Source organism: Balaenoptera physalus (assembly GCF_965194825.1).
Source record: "Balaenoptera physalus genome assembly, chromosome: 2".
NCBI lineage: Eukaryota > Metazoa > Chordata > Mammalia > Artiodactyla > Balaenopteridae > Balaenoptera > Balaenoptera physalus.
Window position 1 is genome coordinate 124,020,649 of NC_138883.1, and position 24,130 is coordinate 124,044,778.

At 38.4% G+C, this 24,130-nt stretch overlaps 2 protein-coding genes across 7 annotated transcripts; both read left to right on the plus strand.

Moving 5' to 3' along the window:
• Window positions 1-1,735: 1,735 nt before the first annotated feature.
• On the plus strand, window positions 1,736-15,644 carry SNURF (SNRPN upstream open reading frame). Of its 6 annotated transcripts, none has more exons than XR_014260873.1 (4): window positions 1,736-1,891; window positions 6,590-6,685; window positions 9,847-10,011; window positions 15,505-15,640. XR_014260873.1 is itself a non-coding variant. In XM_082450799.1 (4 exons), the coding sequence occupies exons 1-3, from the start codon at window positions 1,878-1,880 to the stop codon at window positions 9,956-9,958; spliced, it is 222 nt and encodes a 73-aa protein (XP_082306925.1). In that variant the 5' UTR covers window positions 1,736-1,877; the 3' UTR covers window positions 9,959-9,978; window positions 15,508-15,644. The 6 variants fall into 6 exon arrangements, 3 of the variants coding, with proteins under 3 accessions (XP_082306925.1, XP_082306927.1, XP_082306926.1); XR_014260874.1 differs by lacking the exon at window positions 15,505-15,640 and adding an exon at window positions 10,732-12,115 and having other exon boundaries at window positions 9,847-10,019; XR_014260875.1 differs by lacking the exon at window positions 15,505-15,640 and adding an exon at window positions 10,729-12,115.
• On the plus strand, window positions 15,516-21,414 carry SNRPN (small nuclear ribonucleoprotein polypeptide N). The gene is made up of 7 exons (XM_082450790.1): window positions 15,516-15,653; window positions 16,940-17,091; window positions 19,359-19,470; window positions 19,923-20,075; window positions 20,523-20,661; window positions 21,019-21,144; window positions 21,250-21,414. Exons 1-7 carry the CDS (start codon window positions 15,651-15,653, stop codon window positions 21,285-21,287), a joined length of 723 nt encoding a protein of 240 aa, XP_082306916.1. The 5' UTR covers window positions 15,516-15,650; the 3' UTR covers window positions 21,288-21,414.
• The last annotated feature ends 2,716 nt before the right edge of the window (window positions 21,415-24,130 follow it).

Consider the following 24,130-nt stretch of genomic DNA (forward strand, 5'->3'; position numbering starts at 1 on the left):
TTTGACTGTTATAGCAGGGTTGCTATGAAAATTCATGTACAAGTTTTTGCACAGATGTATGTTTTCATTTATTTTGGGTTATATACTTAGGAGTAGAACTGTGGGGGGTCATAGGGTAACTTTATGGTTAAATTTTTAGGTACTCCCAAACTCTTTTCCTGTATGACTACACTACTTTACATTCCTATGAGCAGTGTTAGAAGGTTCCAATTTCTCCACATCCTCCTTAACATGTGTTATTGTCTTTTTGATTATAGCCCTCCTAGTGAGTGTGAAGTGGCATCTCAACGAGCTATTCATTTGCATTTCCCTAAAGACTGATGATGCTGAGCATCTTTTCATGTGCTGATTGGCCATTTGTTTGCCAGTTTTTGGTGAATTATCTAATTCAAATCCTTTGTCCATTAAAATTTTTTTTTTTGTCTTTTTAGTGTTGAATTGTAAGTCTTCCTTTATCAGCTAGTATATGATTTGCAAATTTTTTTTTTTACTATTATTCTGGTTGTCTTTTCATTTTCTTAATAGTGACCTTTGAAGCAAAAACTTTCATGTACTTGGGATGAAGTCCAATTTATCTTCTTTTTTTTGTGGTTGCTTGTGCATTTGATGTCATATCTAAGAAAGCATTGCTTAAGTCGAGGTCACACAAATTTACATTTGTTTCCTCCAAGAGATTTACATTTTACTCTTACATTTAAGTCTTTGATCCATTTTGAGTTAATTTTTGTATACGGTGTAATGTAGTTCAGATTGGTTTTTGCAGACTCCAGCTTCAGTTGTATACAGAATAGTTTTAGTCCAGATTTTATGTTCTTTAACCTCATATCTTTGAGTGCTTGAATTGGGATGTCTCGACTTCTTCTTTTTTTTTTTTTTTTTTACAAAAAGGAATGGTTGGGAGACATCAGGTTCTAGCTGCACAGTCCTTATATCATAGTTTGCTGGGAAGTCTCCTTTTCTGTATATTCACTACCAAATTGCAGGATATGCTCACCAGGTCTATAAACTGATTTAAAATATTCGCTTTCAATAAATGAGTGAGCCAAAATGGCTGCTGTCTCTAGATCGTCTGTAAGGTCAGGGATCCTATCATGCCTTTCCCGGCATCCAAAGGCAGCTTCTTAATACTATAGAGCAGCCAAGAAATTAGGAGAGTAGTCAGACTCGTCAGAAAGAGCAGGTTAGAAAAGGGTGAAGATGAGTCAGGAAACTGACAGTCAAGTACACTAGAGCTTAGAGTGAAGTTTAATTTTGTTTTATCTTAATAATACTTATTTTTAATTCCTAAAGTAATTAATGATCACTGTAAAAATATAAACATGGTAAAAGTTAAAAAACAAAACCAAAAAAAGCTAAACTGTCACAGCCAAGAGGAGTTTAAAGAAACATGACTACTGAACATAATATTTGTGTTACCTTTCAACAGGAAAAGGACACTGGGGAAAAACCTAAGGAAATCTGAAAAAGGTACGGACTTTATAAAGTTCACAAAAAATAAATAATTCCCACTCCCCTGGGTGGAAGTACCACTGTAACATTTAGTGCGACTCTAAGAGCCATTAACTGCAGGCTGGTGGTGGCTCCTGGAGTCCCCCCACCCCTAAGGCCCCCGTGCTTTGATCACCTGGGGTCTGGAAGATACCATCCCCCAGTTTTTCCTGTCAGGTAGGGCGCCGGGGCACCTGCAGGGCTGCGGCACCTCGCTACTGCGGCAAACAGACGCGCATGCGTGCCCAAGGCCCGGTGGTGAGGGGGTTGCCGCGCACGCGCAGGCAGAGCCGGCGTATTTCTTGGTGCCGCCCCGGCAAAGGCCGCGTAGAGTGGAGCTGCTGCCGGAGATGCCTAACGGTGTGTTCTGAGGAGCGGCCAGCGGCGCGATGGAGCGGGCCAGGTCAGCTGTGTGGTGTCTTCCCTCAGAGGCAGCATGGGAAACATTTTTGTTTGCATGATATCCCAGGCTTCCAGAACTAGAAGTATTTCAGTATTTACTGGGGATCTGGGCCCTCAAGTTCTTTGTCCGGAGGCCGGATAGGACACCTTCTGGAGGCTTGGGGCTGGGCTGACCCTCCTCGGGGGTATTCTGTCCGCGTCTTGTCAGGTCTTGGCGCGTCTGCACCATCCTGTCGCGTCCCCTCAGACCCCCTCTAGGGTGGCCCTTTGTCCTTGAGGTCCAAGGCCGTGACTGCGGGTGGCGAGGGTACATCGCGGTGGCCACCGCGGTGTGTGAGGTGGGGGAGGGTACACGGGGTGGGGTCAGTGGGGCCGCAGTACTGGCCAAGGGGCAGCAGGTACTGTGTCCGCGGAGGCAGTGGTGTGTGGCAGTAGTGGGAGGGGGTGGTTGGGGTGCCTCCTATGGCACTGATATGAAGGGGGCGGCGGGGTGACCGCGATGGCTGTGGCGGGGGTGATTGGAGGAGGCGGCGGGGTGACCGCGGTGGCTGTGGCGGGGGTGATTGGAGGAGGCGGCAGGGTGACCGCGGTGGCTGTGGCGGGGTTGATTGGAGGGGGTGGCGGGAGTGTGGTGGGGTGGCCTGTGTTGCCACGGTGTGTGGGGACGGCGGGGTGACAGCGATGACGGGGGCCGCAGGGTGGTGGTGGGGCCGTGACAGGGCTGCGGGTCTCGCAGAGTGGCCCTCTGGGCAGTGGTAGAGGGGGTGGAGGGGGAGGGGCAGGGGCGGGGGCGGGCAGTTGGAGGAGGCCATTCGTTTGAAGAAAAGAGAGAACGTTCAATTTTGTGTGACTGGTGGTGCTCTTAGAATTTGAATACTGTGGCGAAACTCCTACCCTGCGCCTCAACTGAAGGGGTGGCTGCAGAAATGTCCGGTCGTTATATACTTAACTCCTTTATATTTCTCCCATTTGTGGGTTTGGTGTAAGATGAGGGATGTGATGTCCACAGCCTGTTTAGTGCTTCTTGCGGGGGACCTGCCACGTTCTGGGATGTGACACGTAGGGGTGTCTGTCGTTCGCATAGGTTTTCCCTGCGTTTGGAATGAAAATTTCGAAGGCCAGCCCGGGAGTGCGCGGGGGTCGGTGTCACGTCACTGCCATTGTGCAGCTCCGCGAAGATGGCTGCTGCCGCAGCTGTACGGGTCTGCGCAGGCGCGAGGGGTGGGGGGGTGCTGCCCCTCCCCCCCAGTGCCGCAGTGTGGGAGGGGCAGCTGTGCCACTTCTGCCTGGCAGGGGTGTCAGCCGCACCCTCTGCAAAGCGACGCGCTAGGTAGAGGAGGTGGGCCTGGGTGGGCGGCTGCCGCGTCCTAATGCCGCAGTAGGGAAGGTGTGGGTTCAGGGTGCGCAGGCGCAGCAGCGACGACACCACCTCCCCCCTGCAGTGGGGCATGCTGCGGGGGACGGGGTTTGCGCAGCCTTTGCTGTGTGGGGCGGCCAGCCACCTCCTTCGCCTGTGTGCCCAATCCCTGTTTTCTTCCTTACTGTGCTGCAGTGGGGGTAGGGGGAGGGGAGGAAGGAGACAGGTTTGCTCAGCCTCTGCCTGGCATTCCACCATTTCCCTGCAGTGCCGTAGTGGCGTGGGGAAGGTGGGGAGACCAGAGATTTATACAGGGGGCAATTTGTACATTCTGTGCCTGCCTGGAATGGCAGGGTAGCCGCACTGTGCCCCTGGTTTTCTGTCACGCTTAAGGGAGAGGCGGGGGCCTGGAGGCCAAGAGAGGTGAGGGCATTCCGGGATTTTACTGTGCTACTTAAGACAGCCTCCATCACCGGTGCAGGTGCTTTTCCATTTTTGTAGATTCTCCCTAGGTTGTATTGTGAACAATCTTAACTGTTCGCCACATTCAGGTGGCTTCAGTATCCCTTTAGACAACTCCCGTTCCTATAACCTCTGATTTCAACTTTCCAGGTTATATAATTCCACAACTGCATCTCTTTTAAGTGTCTGTCGTATTTCTTCATCGCTGGATATTCCATTGGTGATGTCATCTTTATAGATAACTTTCCTTAAATCAGGGGGTCGCAGCTCCTCCAGGGCTCCTAGGAACTGAGGGCTGAGTTGTGCTTGCTCAAGGAGGACTGGAGAGAGAAAAGTAGAATGTGGGTGTATGTGGGATTAGTGAATTCTTGCCCTTAATAGGATTTTTAAATTAATGGTTTCGTTCCATCATTTTTGAAGTTGGAGCTGCTGTGAATATTTGCTGGGAAAGGATAATTAACAAAGTAACTATTCCCGTATTATGTATTCCACTACTTTGACTTTTGGGGGGATTTTTTTAAGGACTTTCTTTGCAGGATTTTGATGGGCTTGCCTTTTTTCTTTTTTTTCTCGTGCATCATAAACAGTACGCCTGTTTGTGTGCTGAGTTAGAATGTAATTAAGGAAAATATAAATTCAGAAGCCTGGGTAGCTTTGTTCTGGAACTATTTTCGAGTAGTTTGAAAAATAGCAGGAGTCTGGTATTTTGCGATACTTATGATTTGCACCTATTTTTTTCTGCTTGTAGGAAGATAGTGCTTCAAATATGAACTTCTGATCATTTGGCCCTTTGCAAGATGAGTGTGCATCATTCCTGGTCCGCCATTTTGTAGTCTTGCCGTCGGGCTCAGGACCTCAATATGGCGGCCCCTGTGGAAAGAGCTGAAGTTTGAAGGTCTCTCTCCTGCCTTGTGAATATTTGGCATAGTACCACGGCTTTTTGAGGATGGGGAGGGAGTGTGAATGCTTTCTGAAGTTTAGAGCAAAGACACTTAGTCGAAGGACTGTGTGTTGCTTTCTAAAGCAAGGTACGTTGAGCAAGAGTTGTTGATGGTTAAGGCCGCATCCTTCACTAATAAAGGTTTGGCAGAGAAGTTTATTTTCTGATTCCTGAATGCTGGGTGGCTCAGAATTCTTTTTGATGATTCTATAGGGTTTTTTTGGAGACATTGATCGTCTTATATTTGTTGGAAGATCACAGACTGGGATTACCTCACATTATATTTGTGTTTTTTATTTTTATTTCTCATTCTTGAGGTCCTAGTCATTGAGTTTATAATTGAGGTTTTTTTGGGGGGAGAGGTGTAAGGCATCCTAAATATTTGATAGAATATTAGGCCGTTTATAATTGAGGTTTTTTTGGGGGGAGAGGTGTAAGGCATCCTAAATATTTGATAGAATATTAGGCCGTTTATAATTGAGGTTTTTTTGGGGGGAGAGGTGTAAGGCATCCTAAATATTTGATAGAATATTAGGCCGTTAGGAAAAATATTGTGTGATCTCATCACATTTTCTTTTCAGTGCATTTCCAGATTAGTATTTTTTTTAATGAAAGTGATTTTGGAGCAAAAAATTAACATTATGTACATATAACAACATTTTATTTCCTTAAATGCTAATTTTCTGAAATGTTCACTTTTGATGAAATCCTATTTATGGATTTCTTTCTCATTAGGTACTTTAGGTGTTGTCACATTGTCTAATCAAAGGTCAAGGAAATTAGCAAAGTATTTACAGTACTTTTACCATTTAAAAATCTGATATGTGATTTTTTTAAAAATGGTCTTTTCTACTGCTTGATTAGAACATTGAAGTTTTTGAAGCAAGAAAACAATTTGGGGTCATTGGTAGGCTATTTTGGTTACTTGGCATAATCTAAACATGAATTCTAAAAGCACAGGTTCAGGGAATTATCTTTTGGGATGTGTCCTTTGAATTCTGCCTTTGAAAAATTACATTGCATGACTTGTGTAAAATGCCTTTCTCTCCTTTCTGATTTGACATTTTAAAATTTCAATTTCATGAGTGGTTCCTGTAGTTTCTAATCTGGATGACCCACGTAGATTTCATGTTCAGATCCCTTGAGCAGACATTTTGTGCACTGTTCTGCAGATTATAATGTCAGTGGCTATGTTTCTTTTTTTTAAACAGTTTTAAAATTTCTTGTTTTGCAAATCCTAAGAAGCATTTGCACAAGAGGTTGCTTAGACATTTTGAAATTTAAATTTTATTCGTTATTCCACTATACGAAATGATCTATCATAGTAAATATTTTTCAAACCATTTTTAGAATCAACGTTGTTATTTTTTCAGGGATATGTAGGTATGGGTAGTATGCCTGTATATAAATGTATCTCTGTAAGTGTATAGTTTTATATCTGTATGTGTGAATATATGTAGGAATACACAATTTTGCTTAATTTTTTGATAGTTTTTCTTCCAAGTTTTCTGAGGTCAAAGGGATGCTAAAGGGAGAAAGTGGTTTTAGGATAGATTTTTGACTATTGGTGGATAAAGATATTCTAAGATTTCAATTTTACTTTTTTTTCTTTTCAGTTTTATTGAGATATAATTGACATACATCACTCTACCGTGTTTTAATTAGATTTAACTAGGTTAATTAGATGGAGTTTAAAAACGCCCATCATACTAAATACAGTTCTGAATATAATCTTTATTTATTTATTTATTTGGCTGCGTCGGGTCTTAGTTGCGGCACATGGGATCTTAGTTCCCCGACCAGGGATTGAACCTGCGTCCCCTGCATTGGAAGGCAAATTCTTAACCACTGGACCACCAGGGAAGTCCCTATAATCTTTAAAGAAATGGTTATTTCAAAAATTGATGAAGTGTATAAAACAAATCCTCTTTTTGCTTCAGGGACCGTTTACACCTGAGACGGACCACAGAACAGCACGTACCAGAGGTAGAAGTCCAAGTCAAACGGAGAAGAACAGCCTCACTGAGCAACCAGGAGTGAGTACAGTCAGCGTTGAGAACCAATTTAGGGCATTTTCAAATTGGAACAAAGTATCCTGTGATCAGGGGCTTGAAATGAATTTAATTAATGAAAGAAGCTTGTGCATGTTATATCGATATAGCAGAAAAGCAGTTAAATCATCCTTAACCGTGCCATCCTAACTTAACTCAACTTTTGTTAAAATTTTAGTAATACGTATTTCCCTTTTTTCCATATATGTGTGGGTGAGTGGTATCTTCATAAAATTCTACATCCTTCAACATATTTATATTAAAATTATTTCTGCTGTATTTATGTTGTTACTAAGTCACTTTTTCTGTGCTTGCAAAATGTTCTGTGCTTTGAAGGGATGTTAATTTATGTATTCATGCTTGCTTTGCAATATTCAGAATTTTATTTTTAGTTAGTACATTTATCCAGTTAAAAACTTGTATACATTTTTTCCCTTCATTTATTTAGGATATGCATATGTGTTTCTAGAAGGGACATTTCAATTAAAAATATATTAACATTTCTAATGACATGGTATATATTGAGTCTACAGTTATGTGCATTTTGTCATTACCACAAATCTTGACAGTATCTGTGGGTAACATCATTTTTCTTTCCTAAAGCTGTTATTTTTCAAAATTATAAGTATTAGTAATATATGAATATAATCTCTTCTTAACACATAATTTTGAGATAAAAAGTGAGTGCCTACTTCAGTATACCACTAGTCCATTCCTCTTCTCTCTCCAGATATAATCCTCAGGTACTTTGATCTCTATTGTTTCAAACCTTTTCCTATGCATTCATGCGTACACACATGGGGTGAGGGGAGGCATCTTTGTGATTTGTTTGTTTACATACATGAGATTTATTCTGTAACAATGTGCCTTGGGGATCTTTCCATGTCAGTGCATATAAATCTACCTTATTTTACAAATTGCAGAGTATGGGTGCTGTAATAACATAGTTACATTTATCATTAGCTTACTTATGGATATTTAGGTTGTTTGCTTTTCTTAGTTATCACAATGAAGGTAAGAGCAGTCAATCTGAAAATTAATATTACAGTTGTCCCTTGAATAACAAGGGAGTTGGGGTGCAACCCCCCACATAGGCAAAAATCCCCATATATCTTTTGAGTCCCCCCAAATTTAACTAATAGCCTGCTGTTGACCAGAAGCCTTACTGATAAGATAAACAGTTGATTAACACATATTTTTATGTTAAATGTATATCTACATATATTTTATGCATTCATGACATACCTAACTTTTTCTTTTTTTGATATTTCTATCCTCTGTGGTTTGTCTGCAAGTTTTTTCAAATTGTCACAAATCTCCAAAAACTTTTCCAATATATTTATTGGAAAAAATCTCAACATATAAGTAGACCCACGCAATTCAAACCCATGTTCAAGGGTCAGCTGTAGTTATTAATATTTATTTGTATTTTATTTCACTTCAAATATAAAGCTTTTTACAGAAATTGTTGTAAAAAGTGGGTAACATTTTGTGTCTTATTTTTGTTACTTGTTCATTTTATATGTGGAAAAATTTCAGTATATTTGCACATTTAAAATTATTGGTGAGGCGAAAGATTTCTCCATTTTCCCATGTTTATTTTACTTATTCTTCATAGTTCATTATTCTTTGTTACATTTTCGTTTTGGAAATTACTTTGAAAAGGAATATTTAAGAATGAATATTTTATGTAGTTTGTCCTTTATAATAGGCATTTGCTTATTTTCTTTTATATGGTAATGTCATTTTTCCCCTTCAGTCTCTTGTAACTTCAGAGTTTTTAAAAGTGCCATTTTTTCCTCCCCAGGCTCTCTAGAAATATCTTGATGTAGTTTAGAGATTGGTGGAGGTATGGGTGGAGGGGATTTCTTGGGGGAGGATCTTTGTTAGTGGGTGAAGGTTCTATCATATTTGTTATATTTTATTAGAGCCTTTATCCAGTGCAGCATCAATGTGGACCAGTATAACAGATTATCATGTCCTAATCTTGTAAAAGACTGCTTTAGGTGTCATTAGTTTGTCAATATCTATGGAAATATTTTGTTGCTTTTGAAGAAGAAATAACTTCATTTTCCTGATGTCTGTTATGTATATTATGTAAAAATACTAGAAGATGCTGCACTAGGGGAAGAATCTGAGGGGAGTTTTGAGTTAGGAAAATAGTGTAATTTCCCCAGCCACCTTTATCCACTTTGTGAGTGGATTATAGGAACAGGTAAGCAGTATTGATATTCTCTAAGCCCAGCTTTAATCCTGAGTCATCTAGTTAACATTAACTTTGGTGTGATCCCAGAGGCCCACCATGAATAACAAAGATACTGCTATCACTTGTTAAACTCAGACGATTAGAGGTTACCTCCTAGGAACCATGGACAAAGTCCAGCCTAATTCTTTATTATATAACAGAATGTTAAAAATGTTATTTAAAAACTACAGAAAATAGTGGAAAACCTTTTATCACAGTCCCATTTTCAAATCCAGCTGCTGTTGAATATTTTCATATATATATACTTATCAACAAGGGCAGAATTGGCTGGTGATTTTTTTTTTTTTTTTCGTGCTTGTATTATTAGCCAGCAACTGTGTAACCTCCTGCATCTCTTATCCTCAGGATCAGATTCACAGCCAGATGACTGATAGGTAGGAATATGTTGAGCATTTTTTTCCAGAATTCCCTGATGACTAATAGATGGTTGTTTACATAGTTTAAGAGCTTAAATAGCCTGGGCCCTGGAAGTTCTTTGTTTTAGGTAGTGACTTCTTGTCAGCATGAATGACAGCCTTAATGTCTCACTGGAAATGCCTTAACAAATGCCCACCTCCCTCCTTGGGGGTTAAAGAATTGTTTCCAGATTGGAAAGTAAGTAGTGGATATTATACTGACGGTACTTTCACAGGGCATTTTAAACAAAAAGAGCTCTTTTTTTTTTAAGTTCCTTGCTAGTATCCCCAAAGAGGGTAAGTATCCCTCAGTCCCAGTAACTCTGTGTGGAGTCTCCTGTTTTATACTTTCTTCATAAGGTAATGGCATGCTCTGACCCTAAATGAGGATCTCCTTAAATGTAAGGGTCTCTGTGTTTTCTTTCACATTGTTATCTATATAGGAAAATATCTTTTCATTTATGTGTATTGTGCTCTTGTCATAGGTGTCACCTGTATCCAAGGCGATCTCAGCAGCAGCAGCAGCAAGTACCTGTGGTGGATTTCCAGGCGGAACTGAGACAGGCATTCTTAGCTGAGACACCAAGAGGTGGTTAAAGCAGTATTGGAACACCCAGGTAGCTGATTCCAAGAGAGAAAACAAAACAAAACAAAACAGGTTAGAGTCGATGCAGTCATGATCAAGAATAAAGAACTAATTAAAGGGTAGGGTGTTTGGAGGTCATTTAATTATTTGGGATATGTCCAAAGAAATTTTTTTTCTTAAAGGCTTCATACAAATAAACACATAGCAGAAAGTTTAAAAAAGTAAAAGCAGGATCTTAATGCTTTTACCCTAACACTTGTCATGTATTACTTTCCAGACATTGTATAGTCCTTGCTTTTTAGGTAGTTTTATTCATATTTAACTTGTACTGATTTTCAAGTTAACATATGAAAAATATTTCATTATAAATAGCTGCTGAATATCCTGCTAATATGTTTTATAATTTCTTTTTGTGAGAGACTTCATTTTTTCTGCTGATAGTTTGAAATAAAACTTCAGTGAATTGCTTTGAATAAAACTTTAGATAGGATCATTTCCTTGGATATGCAGATGTAAAAATAAATTGAGGCAAGGAATTTGAAATTAAGGTACATTTTCTGAATTGTATTATGAATTATTAGTCTTCATTATCATGAAAAAATATAGTGTCAGTTACACTTTCATCTTCATTGCTTATGTTAATTATATATAATTTGTTTCTATTGAATTATAAATACACACATCCATTAGCAAATGAGAAGCTAAGTATTTCCCATGCTTATTTACTAATTATTTTTTTGTTTTATCTTTTTCTTACCGTTTTTTACCAATGTGTTCGAATCAGCTGACAATGTAATAAAGCTATTAATCTATGATTTTTCAATGTTACGTAGATTTATTTACAATATGTCTTCTTGTGTTGGTTGCTTAGATTTTTAGGAAAACGCTATTAATTTTGATTTAATACTTTATTTTTCCTTTCCGACTTTTTAAAAATTAAGATCTCAATCCAAAGGGTTTAATATATACTTTTTAGAAACCACGAGAGGAAAGGGGTTTATAGATGAGTTTTCTTCTAGATTTTCTTTATTTCCATTTTGAAATATAACCCCTCAACTCAAATTAATTAGGCCTGTTTACGGCCATCATTTCGAATTTTAAAGCAAAGGGAAAACCCTCCCCAGCTGAATCCTTTACCCAGCATTCTCCAGTAATTGATTGGATTTGATTGCAAGACAGTGGAATTGATTTCAGGCAATAGAATCTGATCATTGTCCTCAGCTGTTCCCCAGAGTAAGGGCATTTTTAAATGAGTAAGTGTGCATAATTGACTAATTTTAACCAAGAATTTTCTGGCTACTCAGTGCAGTTTACATACTCTTGTAAGTTCCTGAGTAAAGTAATATTTAAATTATACATTATGATCTGTAAGTAGGGCCATCCAATTTTCTGAGTTTCAAGTGCTCGTTTCATCTAAACAGTACTAGGTACTAGGATTGTTATAGAGCAGGAGTTGGTACAGTATCTGGCCCATTTATTGCCTGTTTTTGCAAATTTATTGGCACACAGCCATGTCTATTTATTTATGTATGGCCTGTGGCTGTTATTGGCAGTACAGTGGCAGATGGGAGTATTTGTGACAGACTGAATGGCAGGCAAAGCCTACAATATTTATTATCTTTCCCTTTAAAAGAAAAAGTTGGCTAATCTCTCTCTTACTCTCTTAGAGAACCACTTTCAAAGATGAAAACACTAAGGTGGAGCCAGTAAGGGAGTGGTGATAATATACAATGTGGTGGAGGGAAAGGGGTTGTAGAAGGAGAGTATATGAAGTAAATATTCCAGGGTAGAGAACCAGATGAATTTCTGGGATAAGGGTCAGGTCTGAGACTAGTGCTAAAGTCTGCTATACATGTAAATGGGTAAAGGCATTTTAACAGTTGATATGTTTTCTTTTTCATTATAAAAATCTAAATCATGTGAGTGATAGCCAAGAAAAATGGGAAAGTAAACCACAGACTTTAAATACCCATGTTTCAACGGCAGCAGCATGAGGTTGAATTTTCTTTCATTTTGCCCTTCTGCTTTTCTTTTGAAAATGTAGTTAATTGTAATCGTGCTTTTAAACTATTCCACTTACATGTATATCATTAATGTTCCTTCATTTTATTACAAAGTAGTCACAATTATCATTTGTAATGAATAAATGATGGTCCATTCATGATTTACTTTTCCTTTGTACTTGTGTTTTTTTCCCCTAGTTTGCTATGCTGTTATGAATTTTAGTTCTATATTTTTAAGATATATTTGGTATTTTTAATTTATTAGGGTAAGGATCCAATTTTGGGCTTAGGGTATAAATACTAGTATGATTCTTAAATGTTTTGTTATGTTGCTTTCTAACAGCATTATAAGCAGTATTCAAGCAGTATTCTTTTTTTTTTTTTTTTTAATCAGTATTCTTGATTGCCATCAAGAATACTTGCTAGAGTGATAATTTCTTAGTACTACCTTTGTTGTCTTTTTTTTCCCTTTGATAAATAGTTTCAAAAAGGGAAAACTTGTTTTCCTCTGGTTTAAATGGCATTGCTTTGTGGATTAATAGTTTCCACTTATTTGTGTTTTCTCATGTTAGACTTTTTGCATTTTTTTTTTCTGTGAAGGGTCTGTTATTTAACCAGGAGAATGAACACTAAGACATTACCATTATTCTGAGACTTCTCATTTCTTACATGTTGCTTGGCCAAGTCTGACCATCATATCCTTTGATTTAAGGAAGCTTTACATATTTATGTAGTTTAATCATTTCAAACTCCACACGTTTCAAAAGTTTGAGAACTTCCTCCTCTGAGGAATCCCAGGATGTTTTTGGTCAAGGTCTCGGGGCCATTTTTTTGCTTATGTGCACTTTCATCAGGAGATTTACTGTAACTGCTAATTCCTTAATGCAGTGTGATATTGCTGCTCTTGTTTTCTTCCTCATAAAGCATTTTGTTCTCCTTTACTGTGGAGATACATTTAATCATTCTACAAAGTGATATATCTCCTTTCCCTTACAAGAGTTCATGATTATGGTCTGCTAAATTCAGGGACGAGAGATAATTGTTCCTAAATTTCAAGTCCCTTTCATTAAGGGAAGCCTTTCTTAACCTCCCCAGTCAGTCAACCCCTATTCTGAGTGAAATGTGTATCTCCTATTATGCAAATTATTTTATACATATTACATCCCCAGTTCTGAGGTCTCCAGTTCTTTAGTCCATGACTCAAATCACCAGATGCATTTTTATACTTGATAACTGGGTAACAAGATAGTGGGTATGGGAGGGGTTTGGAACCTCAAACAGGTTAGATGGACAGACGCATGCCTGACTGGCCTTCCTTTTTTGTTCTGATCCACTATACCAGGAAATCTTGTTTGCATTTGTTGATCTCTTAATAGCTAAACTCTATGAACTAGGGCTGATGAGGTATGTGTTCACTGAAAGGCCAAGCGGGATAAAACATTTGAAACGGGTTGGATTGGGAAATCTCAACTCTAAAATCTGTTTGGCACTTGAAGGTAAAAGCCCTGTCTCTGAATTTTAAACTTTTACTGGAGAGGTGACTACAAATTCCCACCTTAAATGCACATTTGATACTGGTTTCCATTATATTAATCTTTACATCTGAAACCTTTTTGTGATTACATTTCTTCCCTTTAAATGAAGTTTTGAAAAGCTACATCCAGCTACATCCTTTTTTTTCCTAATAATCACTGTCTTGTGGCTCATTGTCCGGTAGCACGTCTCCATTGTTGGTAAGGGAGTGAGCTTCAGTAGTAGTGTCTTGTTGAACGTTTAGCTGTGTTTTTTTTCTTTGAGGGCACTAATGGCAGTGTAAACAGTAATCTTACTATGGATTTTGACCATTATTTGAAAGTCCAGACAGTTCACTTTTTAAAAACAGCTTTCTTGGTGTATAGTTCCTATACCATAGAATTTACCCAGTTACAAACAAGTGCTTTTTAGTAAATTTACGGAATTTTGCAGTCAATGCAACACATTCTCTTAGTATTTTCCATTACCCAAGTAAGATCCCCTCGTGCCCATTTAATTCATTCCCCATTTCCACCCCTAGTTAGACAACCACTTAATTTACTTCCTGTCTCCATGGGTTGATGAAGATCTTAAATCTTAGATATGCTATCATAAAAATGGAAATTGGTAGTGATTCAAACATATACCAAGTATTCCTGAATTTATAGTCTGCTTTATAGAGAATCCTATCAGAATTCAGAACATCTGAATTATAGGCCTTAAACTTCTCATGTGAATTTGGATTAGAAACTACATTTATTGCGGGGAGGATTGACTTTCAGGAAAAGCTGCACAAAGGATGCATGGCAGTTTGCATGTGGAGAAAAAAGCTTGGAAGATATTCTGAGTAATGATCAGTTTATTTTATTAGAAAACTTGATACCCTCCAAGTTCTCATAAAAATGTATTGAACTGCCATCAAATTTTGGTAATTATAGGGAAACATCCCCTCTGCATTTTACCATCCTTACTGAACTATTTATTTTATATCATTATGATCTCTTCTAATCTAGTGTTATAGTTCCACATGTATAATGGTATCCTCACCATTCTTTTACCTTATTGTTTTGATGTTGCCATAGTTCATAACCACTATTTAAATGATTTCATTTTCACATCCTAAAATAGATGATTTTAAATGTACTTAGGCAGTTTACTGTTTGTAAATTTTCTCTATTGAAAAAACAGTGGAGACAACAATCTTACTGGAAATGTTTGCATTGTTAAAAGTACAATTATACCAGATTTTGTTTATGATACTGAGTTACTTTTATGCATAAATCCAAATTCCCATTCAAAAGGAACAATTTGTGTGTTTCCTTTTAAATGAGTATGATTAGTTTGAGACCCTTTACCAGTTTTGGCTAGGTTTGGTTCTCATACTTATTCAAAGCATTTTCTTAAGTATATTGGGGGAAAATGAGAGTATTGTTCTAATACTTATTCTTTGATTACTAAGAAAGTTGACCGTATATCTGTGTAAGCATTTAGTAGTTGTATGTCCCCTTTTAACAAAGGACATCTTAAGCAGGTATGTGATAATACATTAAGTTCTTGGTGAAGGGAGATTTCCTAGCTTATTTTGAAGGGACTTTGGCTTAAGGAAAGGGAACACTGAGGTAGAAAACATTTAGGTGGTTCAGCCAAGGAGCAAAAGTTTGGACTAACTCAGATGGAGAAACTTAAGGATACCAAAATGTTGAAGTTGAGATGACTTGGTGTTAATTTGTGACCAGAGAATGAAACACTACCTTAAATAAGGATGGAAAGAGAAAATAATACATTTTGGGAATGGAAAATGAAGCTTATTTTTGAAACATTTAAGAATTTCTGTGTAAAATTAAATTTAACCACCTGTTAACTCTGGGTGTGTACAATGTGGGAGTTAAGGTGATGGAGTAGTGAAATTTGGTGTTTACTTGGTGGGTATGAGAGCATGAGGGGATATTTTTGAATGTCTCTTATAGTGCTTTTCATGCAAAATTGTCTACCTGTTTTAAAACATGGTAGATTGCAGTGCAGCTAGATCATGCTTTCCTCTGCAGGCTCCATCTACTATTCGAAGCTTCCGCCCCAGCTTGCGTTGTTTGTAGGAGAACCTGCATCATACCTTTATCTGTAGCCTTCCCTTAGGTCTTAAGGATCCTGAAACTTCCCTGTGGACATTGGATTTGGTGGAGCAGCAATCATGGTAAGATGTATATTAGGGCAGAGGGGTGAGAAGCTAATGTAAATGCCCAATATAATAGATTTCCAGAGTGTGGGGTGTTTGGGGGTTCTTAATATGGAATTAATCTATAGAGATGATGCATCATTTCATGGAATAACAACTGGTGAAGACCTATGTCTGTTGTCCTGTTACAGTGGTATAATGGTTTGGGAAACATCTTAAGAGAAATCTTGCATTGTGAGGAAATACAGAAGAGAGTTTTTGGTCATAATTCCAGTGGTAAGGGACCGTCCTGCAGATGGGGGACTCTGAGGTCAGATTTCAATAGATAAAAAGACTACTTTAAAAATGGAGGGTCCAGCGAAACCACAGCCAAGGGAAAGGCCTTGGCGGAATCAGCAGGGAAAGAAAAATGGAGGGGTTTGGGGCTTTGAGGCTTGATTGGTTCAAAGGAAGGCTGTCTGTAGAGAGAAATACAGCATTCTAATCCATTTTGTGTTTCTGTTTAAGTTTAGCTAATCAAGAACATATATTAACTGGAAAGATATCCAAAGGGACTGAAAATTAGTTTTTGAGGAATGGGAAGAATGTTAGATTTTACAGTGGTTTGTGGTCTTCCAAAGGGCCACAGTATGTAAATAGATACAGTATTTCTGCATATTAAAGTTTCATTGGAGTGGGCAATTAGGATGAAAATATTTTTAAAAGGTGCCTTAGCGGGACAAAAATGAAAGAAAAAGAGTTTGAGGAACATTGATCAAAGTTCTGAATGATATGGGATGTGGGGTGTGGTGGAACTAGGACAGAGACATTTAAAAGGGAACTGAGAAATGATACATCGTATTTGCATTGGGTCGATGGGAGTTGCAAAGTTTTTGATGGAGATAGGAGTTTCCCACCATTTGGCTAGGTGTCTAGAGGAAAAGAAATAGCCAACAGGGTAAAGTATTCTGTAGGAGGGTGGGGCTTGGGATTAGAATTGGGGAAAGGACAGGGATTAAAATGATGGAATACTAAAAGGGAGAACTGGGTTTGGGAATCTTTATTGGGGAGGAAATATATTTAGGGCAATGGAAAACTGCATAGGGAGGGATTCTGAGAAGCAGAGGGTTCCATAGGGGAGTATAAATGGCCCTGGGTCCAAATTTGGTCTAGTATCTTAAAGGTATGGAGAAAAGAAATGGAGGCATGATATTTTTGTTAAGGAAGCCAGGTTTGGATTGGTATAGGAGTGGAGAAGGAACAGGAAAGGGTTAGAAAGTAGCTGCAGACAAGCTGATGACTAACTCTTCTCTTACTCCTTCCAGACTGTGGGAAAGAGCAGCAAGATGCTGCAGCACATTGACTATAGGATGAGATGTATCTTGCAAGATGGCCGGATCTTCATTGGCACCTTTAAGGCCTTTGACAAGCATATGAACTTGATCCTCTGTGATTGTGATGAGTTCAGGAAGATCAAGTAAGGCCACTTGGGTTTGGGCAGTGGGATACTGAGGGAGAGGCAGAACAGTAGTGAGGGTAACTGAAGGAGGTAGGGAAAAGACAGGACTGGTCTCTTGTCTAATGTCCTGGCCTCATCTCTGAATTGGATGAATCTCCCAGTATTAAGAGTCAGCTGTATCCACACTACTGTTTTAATTTTGGAAATACAATTATGAACTAAACTGGGAATAAGACTGTATGGTATGATCAAAATAACAAGTTATATTTATTTAGAAAATTGAGAAATGATAGGTAACATTAATCTGCAACATTCCTTCAGATTGAGGGAACCTTAAGAATAACAATTACTCTTCATGGTTGAGGAGTTGAGATGTGAATAGAATAATTCAGGCTGTGTCTAGCAATTGTTCGGCCAGCCTGTTTTCATGCCCCTTGTTTTGTCTGAATCCTCATGGTGAGTGTTGATTTGGTCTCAATCCCTAACCCCCTTGCTTATTTATCTTTGTGATTTGCCCATGCTGTTTCTTCAGAAATAACCTCTGTGTGTTTGTGCCTTACCATAGGAGGTCACCCTCTTTGCACCTGTGATTGGGGAGCTTCCTTTAACAATAAGAGCATGCCACTTGCTAGATCCCAGGGACATTCTACTTCCATTCAGTTGACTTTTCATTCAGAGTATTTGGGTCAGTGCTTGTAATATCTCCAGACGTTCAAGATGGCTTTGTTTCAGGCTCTTGGCAGAATTTACAAGGCATCACCCTTGACCATTAGCTTTATTTCTTCTATTTCCACAGTTAACGATATACTGTCCAAAAATTTAATTTGACCACTTCATTTAGGGATTTCAGATATGAAGAGAAAGGTGATGATGACCTTTGTCTGCCTGCTATAAGTCTGTTCTTCTCAAATCTGAATAGAATTAGTAACATATTCCTGTCCTTCCCTTTTTATTCATTCTTAGTCTTCTTCCTGCATACAAAGTTGGATCATTTCAGAAATTCTAGGATGGTGAATGCTTCAATGTTAATTTTTTGTTTAAATAATCTGCCTTTTTACTGAAAAGAATTTGTAAAAATACTTAAAATGTTGATGAATACTAAAGACATTTGATGAATGCTTTAGGTATATTCTTAATTTCTGTTTCACCCTTCAGTAAATTACAGGGATAATCTCACCTAAATAATGCATTACCTATAGTATGTAGTATAAGCCTCATGCATGTATGATTTTTGCTGCTGACAGATGAAGAAATTAGAATCACAGAGGTTAGAAAAAAGTTTTCAAAAAAATTTCCCATGGTTATATTGTATGTGGTAAGTCCAGGAATAAACAGGTGTCTGTTATTAAAAACTTTCTGGTATGCCGTCATTGCCTCTTGCTGTTCCCATCCCTTATTTCAGTTGTCTGTCGTCAGTATTTACTTATATAGTTAAAAAATGATTTAAATCCCATCTTAACATGAAAACTCGAGGTTTCAGTTTTGCCTGTCTTTAAAGTCTTAGCCAGTGGCGATCATTTTATAATGTATAGAAATATTGAATTACTGTGTTGTGCATCAGAAACTAACATAGTGTTGTAGGTCGCTTATACTTCAAAAAGAAACTCATAGAAAAAGAGATCAGATTTGTGGCTACCAGAGACAGGGGATGGGGGAGGGTGAGTTGGATGAAGGTGGTCAAAAGGTACAAACTTCCAGTTTTAAGATAATTAGGTACAAGGGATGTAATGTACAATATGATGAATATGATTAACACTGCTGTATGTTATATATGAAAGTTGTTATGGGAGTAAATCCTAAGAGTTTTCATCACAAGGAAAAACATTTTTTCTTTTATAAGACGTGTTGGATGTCCACTAAACGTATTGTGGTAATCATTTCATGAAGTATGTAAGTCATTATGCTGTACACCCTAAACTTACACAGTGCTGTATGTCAATTATATCTCAGTAAAACTGAAAGAAAAAAGTAAAATTCCAAGTTTTGCAATCAGTACTATTAAAAAAAAAATCCTAGCTACGTTATTTGCATCTGTGTTTCACAAAGAAGAAATTAGTTTTGCTGTAGTATAACATTGAGGGAACATTCTGGAAGATTGAAGTACGATAGGAAAAGAGCCATTCACCCTTATATGTCAGTTGAGTCTAGTTTTGTTTGTCATAACTCATTAACTGTTTGAGCATGAGCATCTGGGCATCAATTATTGTCTTCATTGATACTTATCTATAAAAATGTTAGTGAGTGATCCATAACTTATCATACTAAAATTTTCTTCTGATTTACAGGCCAAAGAATGCTAAGCAGCCAGAGCGTGAAGAAAAACGGGTTTTGGGTCTGGTGTTGCTGCGTGGGGAGAACTTGGTTTCCATGACTGTGGAGGGACCACCCCCCAAAGATGTAAGGAAGATGTAGGACAGGACAGAACATTAATGTGGAAGGACATCACATTATTTGAAATATTTGCTAAATCAGGGTACAGCAGAGGCACAGTATAGTGTGCCTTTGTCAAGTAAAACGTGCCTGGCACTTGATGTAAGTTCTTGCTTGTCTATACTGGGAGATTAAGGGTTTTCTGATGGGTTAGTCTACATGCTGGCTGCAACCTAGATACGGGTAGGAGTTGGTGATTTATTTCCTCTTGGTAGGGTCGTGAAAATATATGGGCTTACAATTTGACAAATGTACAATTTAATCTGTAGGATGCCTCCTGTGATGCTGTTTTGAATACAGAACTAATATGACATAGGTGATAATGGGAAAATGGTGGGAAAAGGGTAGTTTTTTAGGAATAAGATTATTGATAACTTTCATAAGTCATTTGATTTCAAGCTATAATTTTTTTGTTTCAGACTGGCATTGCTCGGGTACCACTTGCTGGAGCTGCAGGAGGCCCTGGGGTTGGTAGGGCAGCCGGCAGAGGTGTTCCAGCTGGTGTTCCAATTCCCCAGGCTCCTGCTGGATTAGCAGGCCCTGTCCGAGGGGTTGGGGGGCCATCCCAACAGGTGAGGAACCGTTAGTTTTTATATTATTGGGAGAAAGTGCCTAGAACCTGAGGCTGAGGAGATTGAAAAATCTGAAAGTACATGCTATACTATGTAAGCAGCGTATGCTGTAGAGGGAAGAGAGGTACAGATGCACATTAGGAAGGCAGTAGATTAAAGCCACCATGATAATAGTAACTCACCACTGTTGGTGAGTGAAGAGGAATATGGATGGATAAACCGGAGTTGAGAAAATGCAAAAGGGCTGATTAGGTTAAAAGGGGGCATGTTCAGTTTAAAGGAGAATGTGATAGTGTGCCAAGATTTTTTTAAATGAGAATAACAGGAGAAGTGCAGAATTGCCTTAATTTTTTGTTTAATAGTCTGTGATCAACCTCTTATTTTCTGTATTTGAATGATGCAAGGAAGTGCCTTACCTTGACTGTCTTTCTAACCATTCCTTCTCAGGTAATGACCCCACAGGGAAGAGGCACTGTTGCAGCTGCTGCAGTTGCTGCTACTGCGAGTATTGCTGGAGCCCCTACTCAGTATCCACCAGGGCGCGGGACTGCACCTACACCTGTTGGTCGAGCAACCCCACCTCCAGGTAAGGAATTGATGGACAAGAACTAAAACAATTTGATTCTTAGATATAGGTGTGGATCTGTGAAAAAATTGTATCATCTTGAGGAGTAATGATGAAAAATACTCTTAAGATACTGAATTAAGGCCCAGCCTAACTACCTAACTAGGAACTTGTAATATGTTTTCCACTTTTGGACACTGATTTTTAATGAAAGGCTATGGACTCTTTTGAGTTGGGATGGCCAGCATGGCAGTGGTCAAGGAGAAATTGTTCAATTCTACTTAGTACCAGGCTTATTTCTTTAAATATTATCTTGTGTTTAATGCGCCCATCTTAGCTGATTTATGAGGCCTTTATTTCTGCCATTTTTCATTCTAGGAATTATGGCTCCTCCACCTGGTATGAGACCACCCATGGGCCCACCAATTGGGCTTCCTCCTACTCGAGGGACGCCAATAGGCATGCCCCCTCCAGGAATGAGACCCCCTCCACCAGGAATAAGAGGTGAGTGGGTATACATATTCTCAGTGGTGCTATCCAGGCCCCTGAATATTTACATGTTTTTCTATTTTTTTATGATCTCATGGAATTTTGCTTTTTCTTTTCAAGGTCCACCTCCCCCAGGAATGCGTCCACCAAGACCCTAGGATACTATTGATCCTTAGTCACTTTTTTTTCCTGCAATGTGTCTTGTGAAATGTGTGGAGTGTTTGTGAGCTTTTGTCTCCTCTGCTGCATTAATATTAGCTAATAAATGCATAAATTAAACTGTGAGGTACTGTTGTACATTTTTTTGCCTTTTGTTTTTATTTTTGAGGTCAGGGTGAAGACTGGGATTTTTCTGGTCTTGAAGTTATTTTGGATTAGGTAAATCCTGTTAACCAACTCATTTAAATAATTTTCTCTTTAATTCTTATGATAAAATGGTTGTGATACTTTTTTCAGCTTCATAACTTTGACTTTGTGCACTGACTGGTGTCAGGTAATAACCTTTACACGTAATGAAACTTGACCCAGGGGGTTAAGTGGTTCATCTAAGATTCACACATAGCCCCCTCTACTTTACTATGCCATACATACTTGAAGGAAAGTAGGGATGTGATGAAAGGCCTTGTAAGGCCATCTATAGAAGGAAACTGTGGTGTTGAATTAGACTTTGTTCATTCAATCAAAGCATTTGGAATAGGAGGGTACTCCTTTTCCTTGCAAGTTTACCTCAGTTGATGAGCTTTTTACAGTGCCCTGTGCCTGTGCGGTCAGAGAGATGACACTATCCTGGAGTAATCATCATTCCCTACTAGTGAGTATTTACTTACAAATTTTTAAATGAATGGCAGAGCGTGGGTCTTGGGAGCTGGGGAGACTGCATATTTGAGACAAGTTGTGTTACTTAAAGATAACTTACACTCTGAAATATAGTTGACACTTTTTTCTTTTTAATTTTACTTTTTGGCCGTGCCACGTGGCATGTAGGATCTTAGTTCCCTGACCAGGGATTGAACCAGCGCCCCCTGCATTGAAAGCATGGAGTCTTAACCACTGGACCGCCAGGGACAGTTGACACTCCTAAGTACAAATTATGATTATATCCAGCTGCATCAGTTAGTGATGTATGGAAAGTGTTCAGAGAAGTAGACATTATCTTCCAGTTAAATAGTTAAGGAATGGCCAGATATCTAGATCTAGTTAGAATTGGTTAGGGAACAATGAAATCACTTTTAAACGGAAGAGGTAGGAGGTTTTAAGCTTTACAGCTAAGATTTCAACTAGACAATAAATGAGTCCTTATTGATTGTAGGAATTAGCTTGTAAAATACCACAGTTAAAGATTGGTAGTAACTCCTTAATAATTTAAGACTGGTAGTCTGATTGTGTCTTCTTCTTCGATGTTTATCAGCAGAGGTTGTATTTGTGTTTCCTTTTCCAGCTTTTAAATCATGGCCTTTCAAGTAATAGTCTCTGGAAGAAAAGGGGCCTTCAAAATGACTACAGTTGCTGGCACCAACTTTATATGGTCTGTCCCAAAGTAGTTTTTAAGATTAGTGACCACTATGAGGTAAGGAACAAAAGAAGCCAAGCCTTCCTTGGTTTAGGAGATTTTTATAATACATATGTGATACTTTTTTCAGAGTTTGTGAATGTTACAAAGGAACTGTGGTTATCAGAGCCCCAGGCATCTGGATCACTGTAGACAAAACCATTCTCTTAGGATAAAATTGACCCTGATATATATGACACATACAACCTTCAGTTTTTAGAGCAAGAGTATGTAAAGAGTCTTATTTTCTGAGCGGTCTCCTCACTGGATCAACTTCAAATAATTTGTGGTACTCTTTTCTGTTTTTGGAGGGAAGACATTCATCCTTGTATACATCTGCTGGCATGCATGGCCTTTAGATTTTGACATGAGTGGTCACGGCATATTTGAAGAAGACTTGTTCTCTAATATTCTTAACTAAAGATGGCCTCTTTTGTAAGTTAGAGGTGAGTGACGAGAGCTCTAGATTCTGCAAGATGCTTATTTCTAATGGCTGTTTTTGTTTGGTGGTAATAGTATTCTTCTCTGCCTAGAGCTTCCTTGAATTTTTTTTGAGAGCTCTTAATTGTGGGAAATATACTAAGAAAACTTGGGACACAGATATGCATGTAATTGCATGTTGGGTATAAGGTAAGTGTGGGTATTTTGTTATGGATTGCTAATTCAAAGCTTCTGCAGAGTTCCTTTGGGGTCATGTACCAGTATACTCAGTTTGCAAACATTCATGGAAGTAAATACTTGATGTCCCTAAGAATTTTTCCTGCATTCCTGCATTTAAATGAATACATGTTTCATCTAAAACATGGTTAGACAACAACTTCCTGGTTTTCTGTTCACATTTATTAACTGTGACTCCATAAATATATACACATTGCATAGCAATACATATTTTCAGTGTGGTTTACAGTTTCAATTAGAATTCTGGGACTTTTTAAAGCTGAAGTAAGAATTCTGGGATATAATAGTTATACTACCTTAAATAACCTTTATGCTTCTGAGTTATTTGTGGTATTCTGTGCTTATGTGATAGGTAAACTGGACTTGGTATAAAAGCATGTCAGATGTGACATAGTTCCCTGCCTTCATAGACTCATTGTTACTTAATCATGTAATCCTGTCAAATTTTAAAGTCCTGTAATTTTTTCCAACTTCATTGATATCTAAGTGATAAATAACATTGTAAAATTTTAAGGTATGCAGCATGATGTCTTGTAATGTGTATATATAGTGAGAAGATTACCACAGTAAGTTTAGTTAGCACGTCTATTACCTTACATAGTTACCATTTCTTTTTTGTGTGTGTGTGAGAATATTTAAGATCTACCATCTTAGCAAAATTTTAGTATACAATATAATATTGTTAACTAGTCACCATGCTGTACATTAGGTCCCTAGAACTTATTCATCTTATAATTGAAAGTTTATTACCTTTGATCAGCATCTCCCTATTTC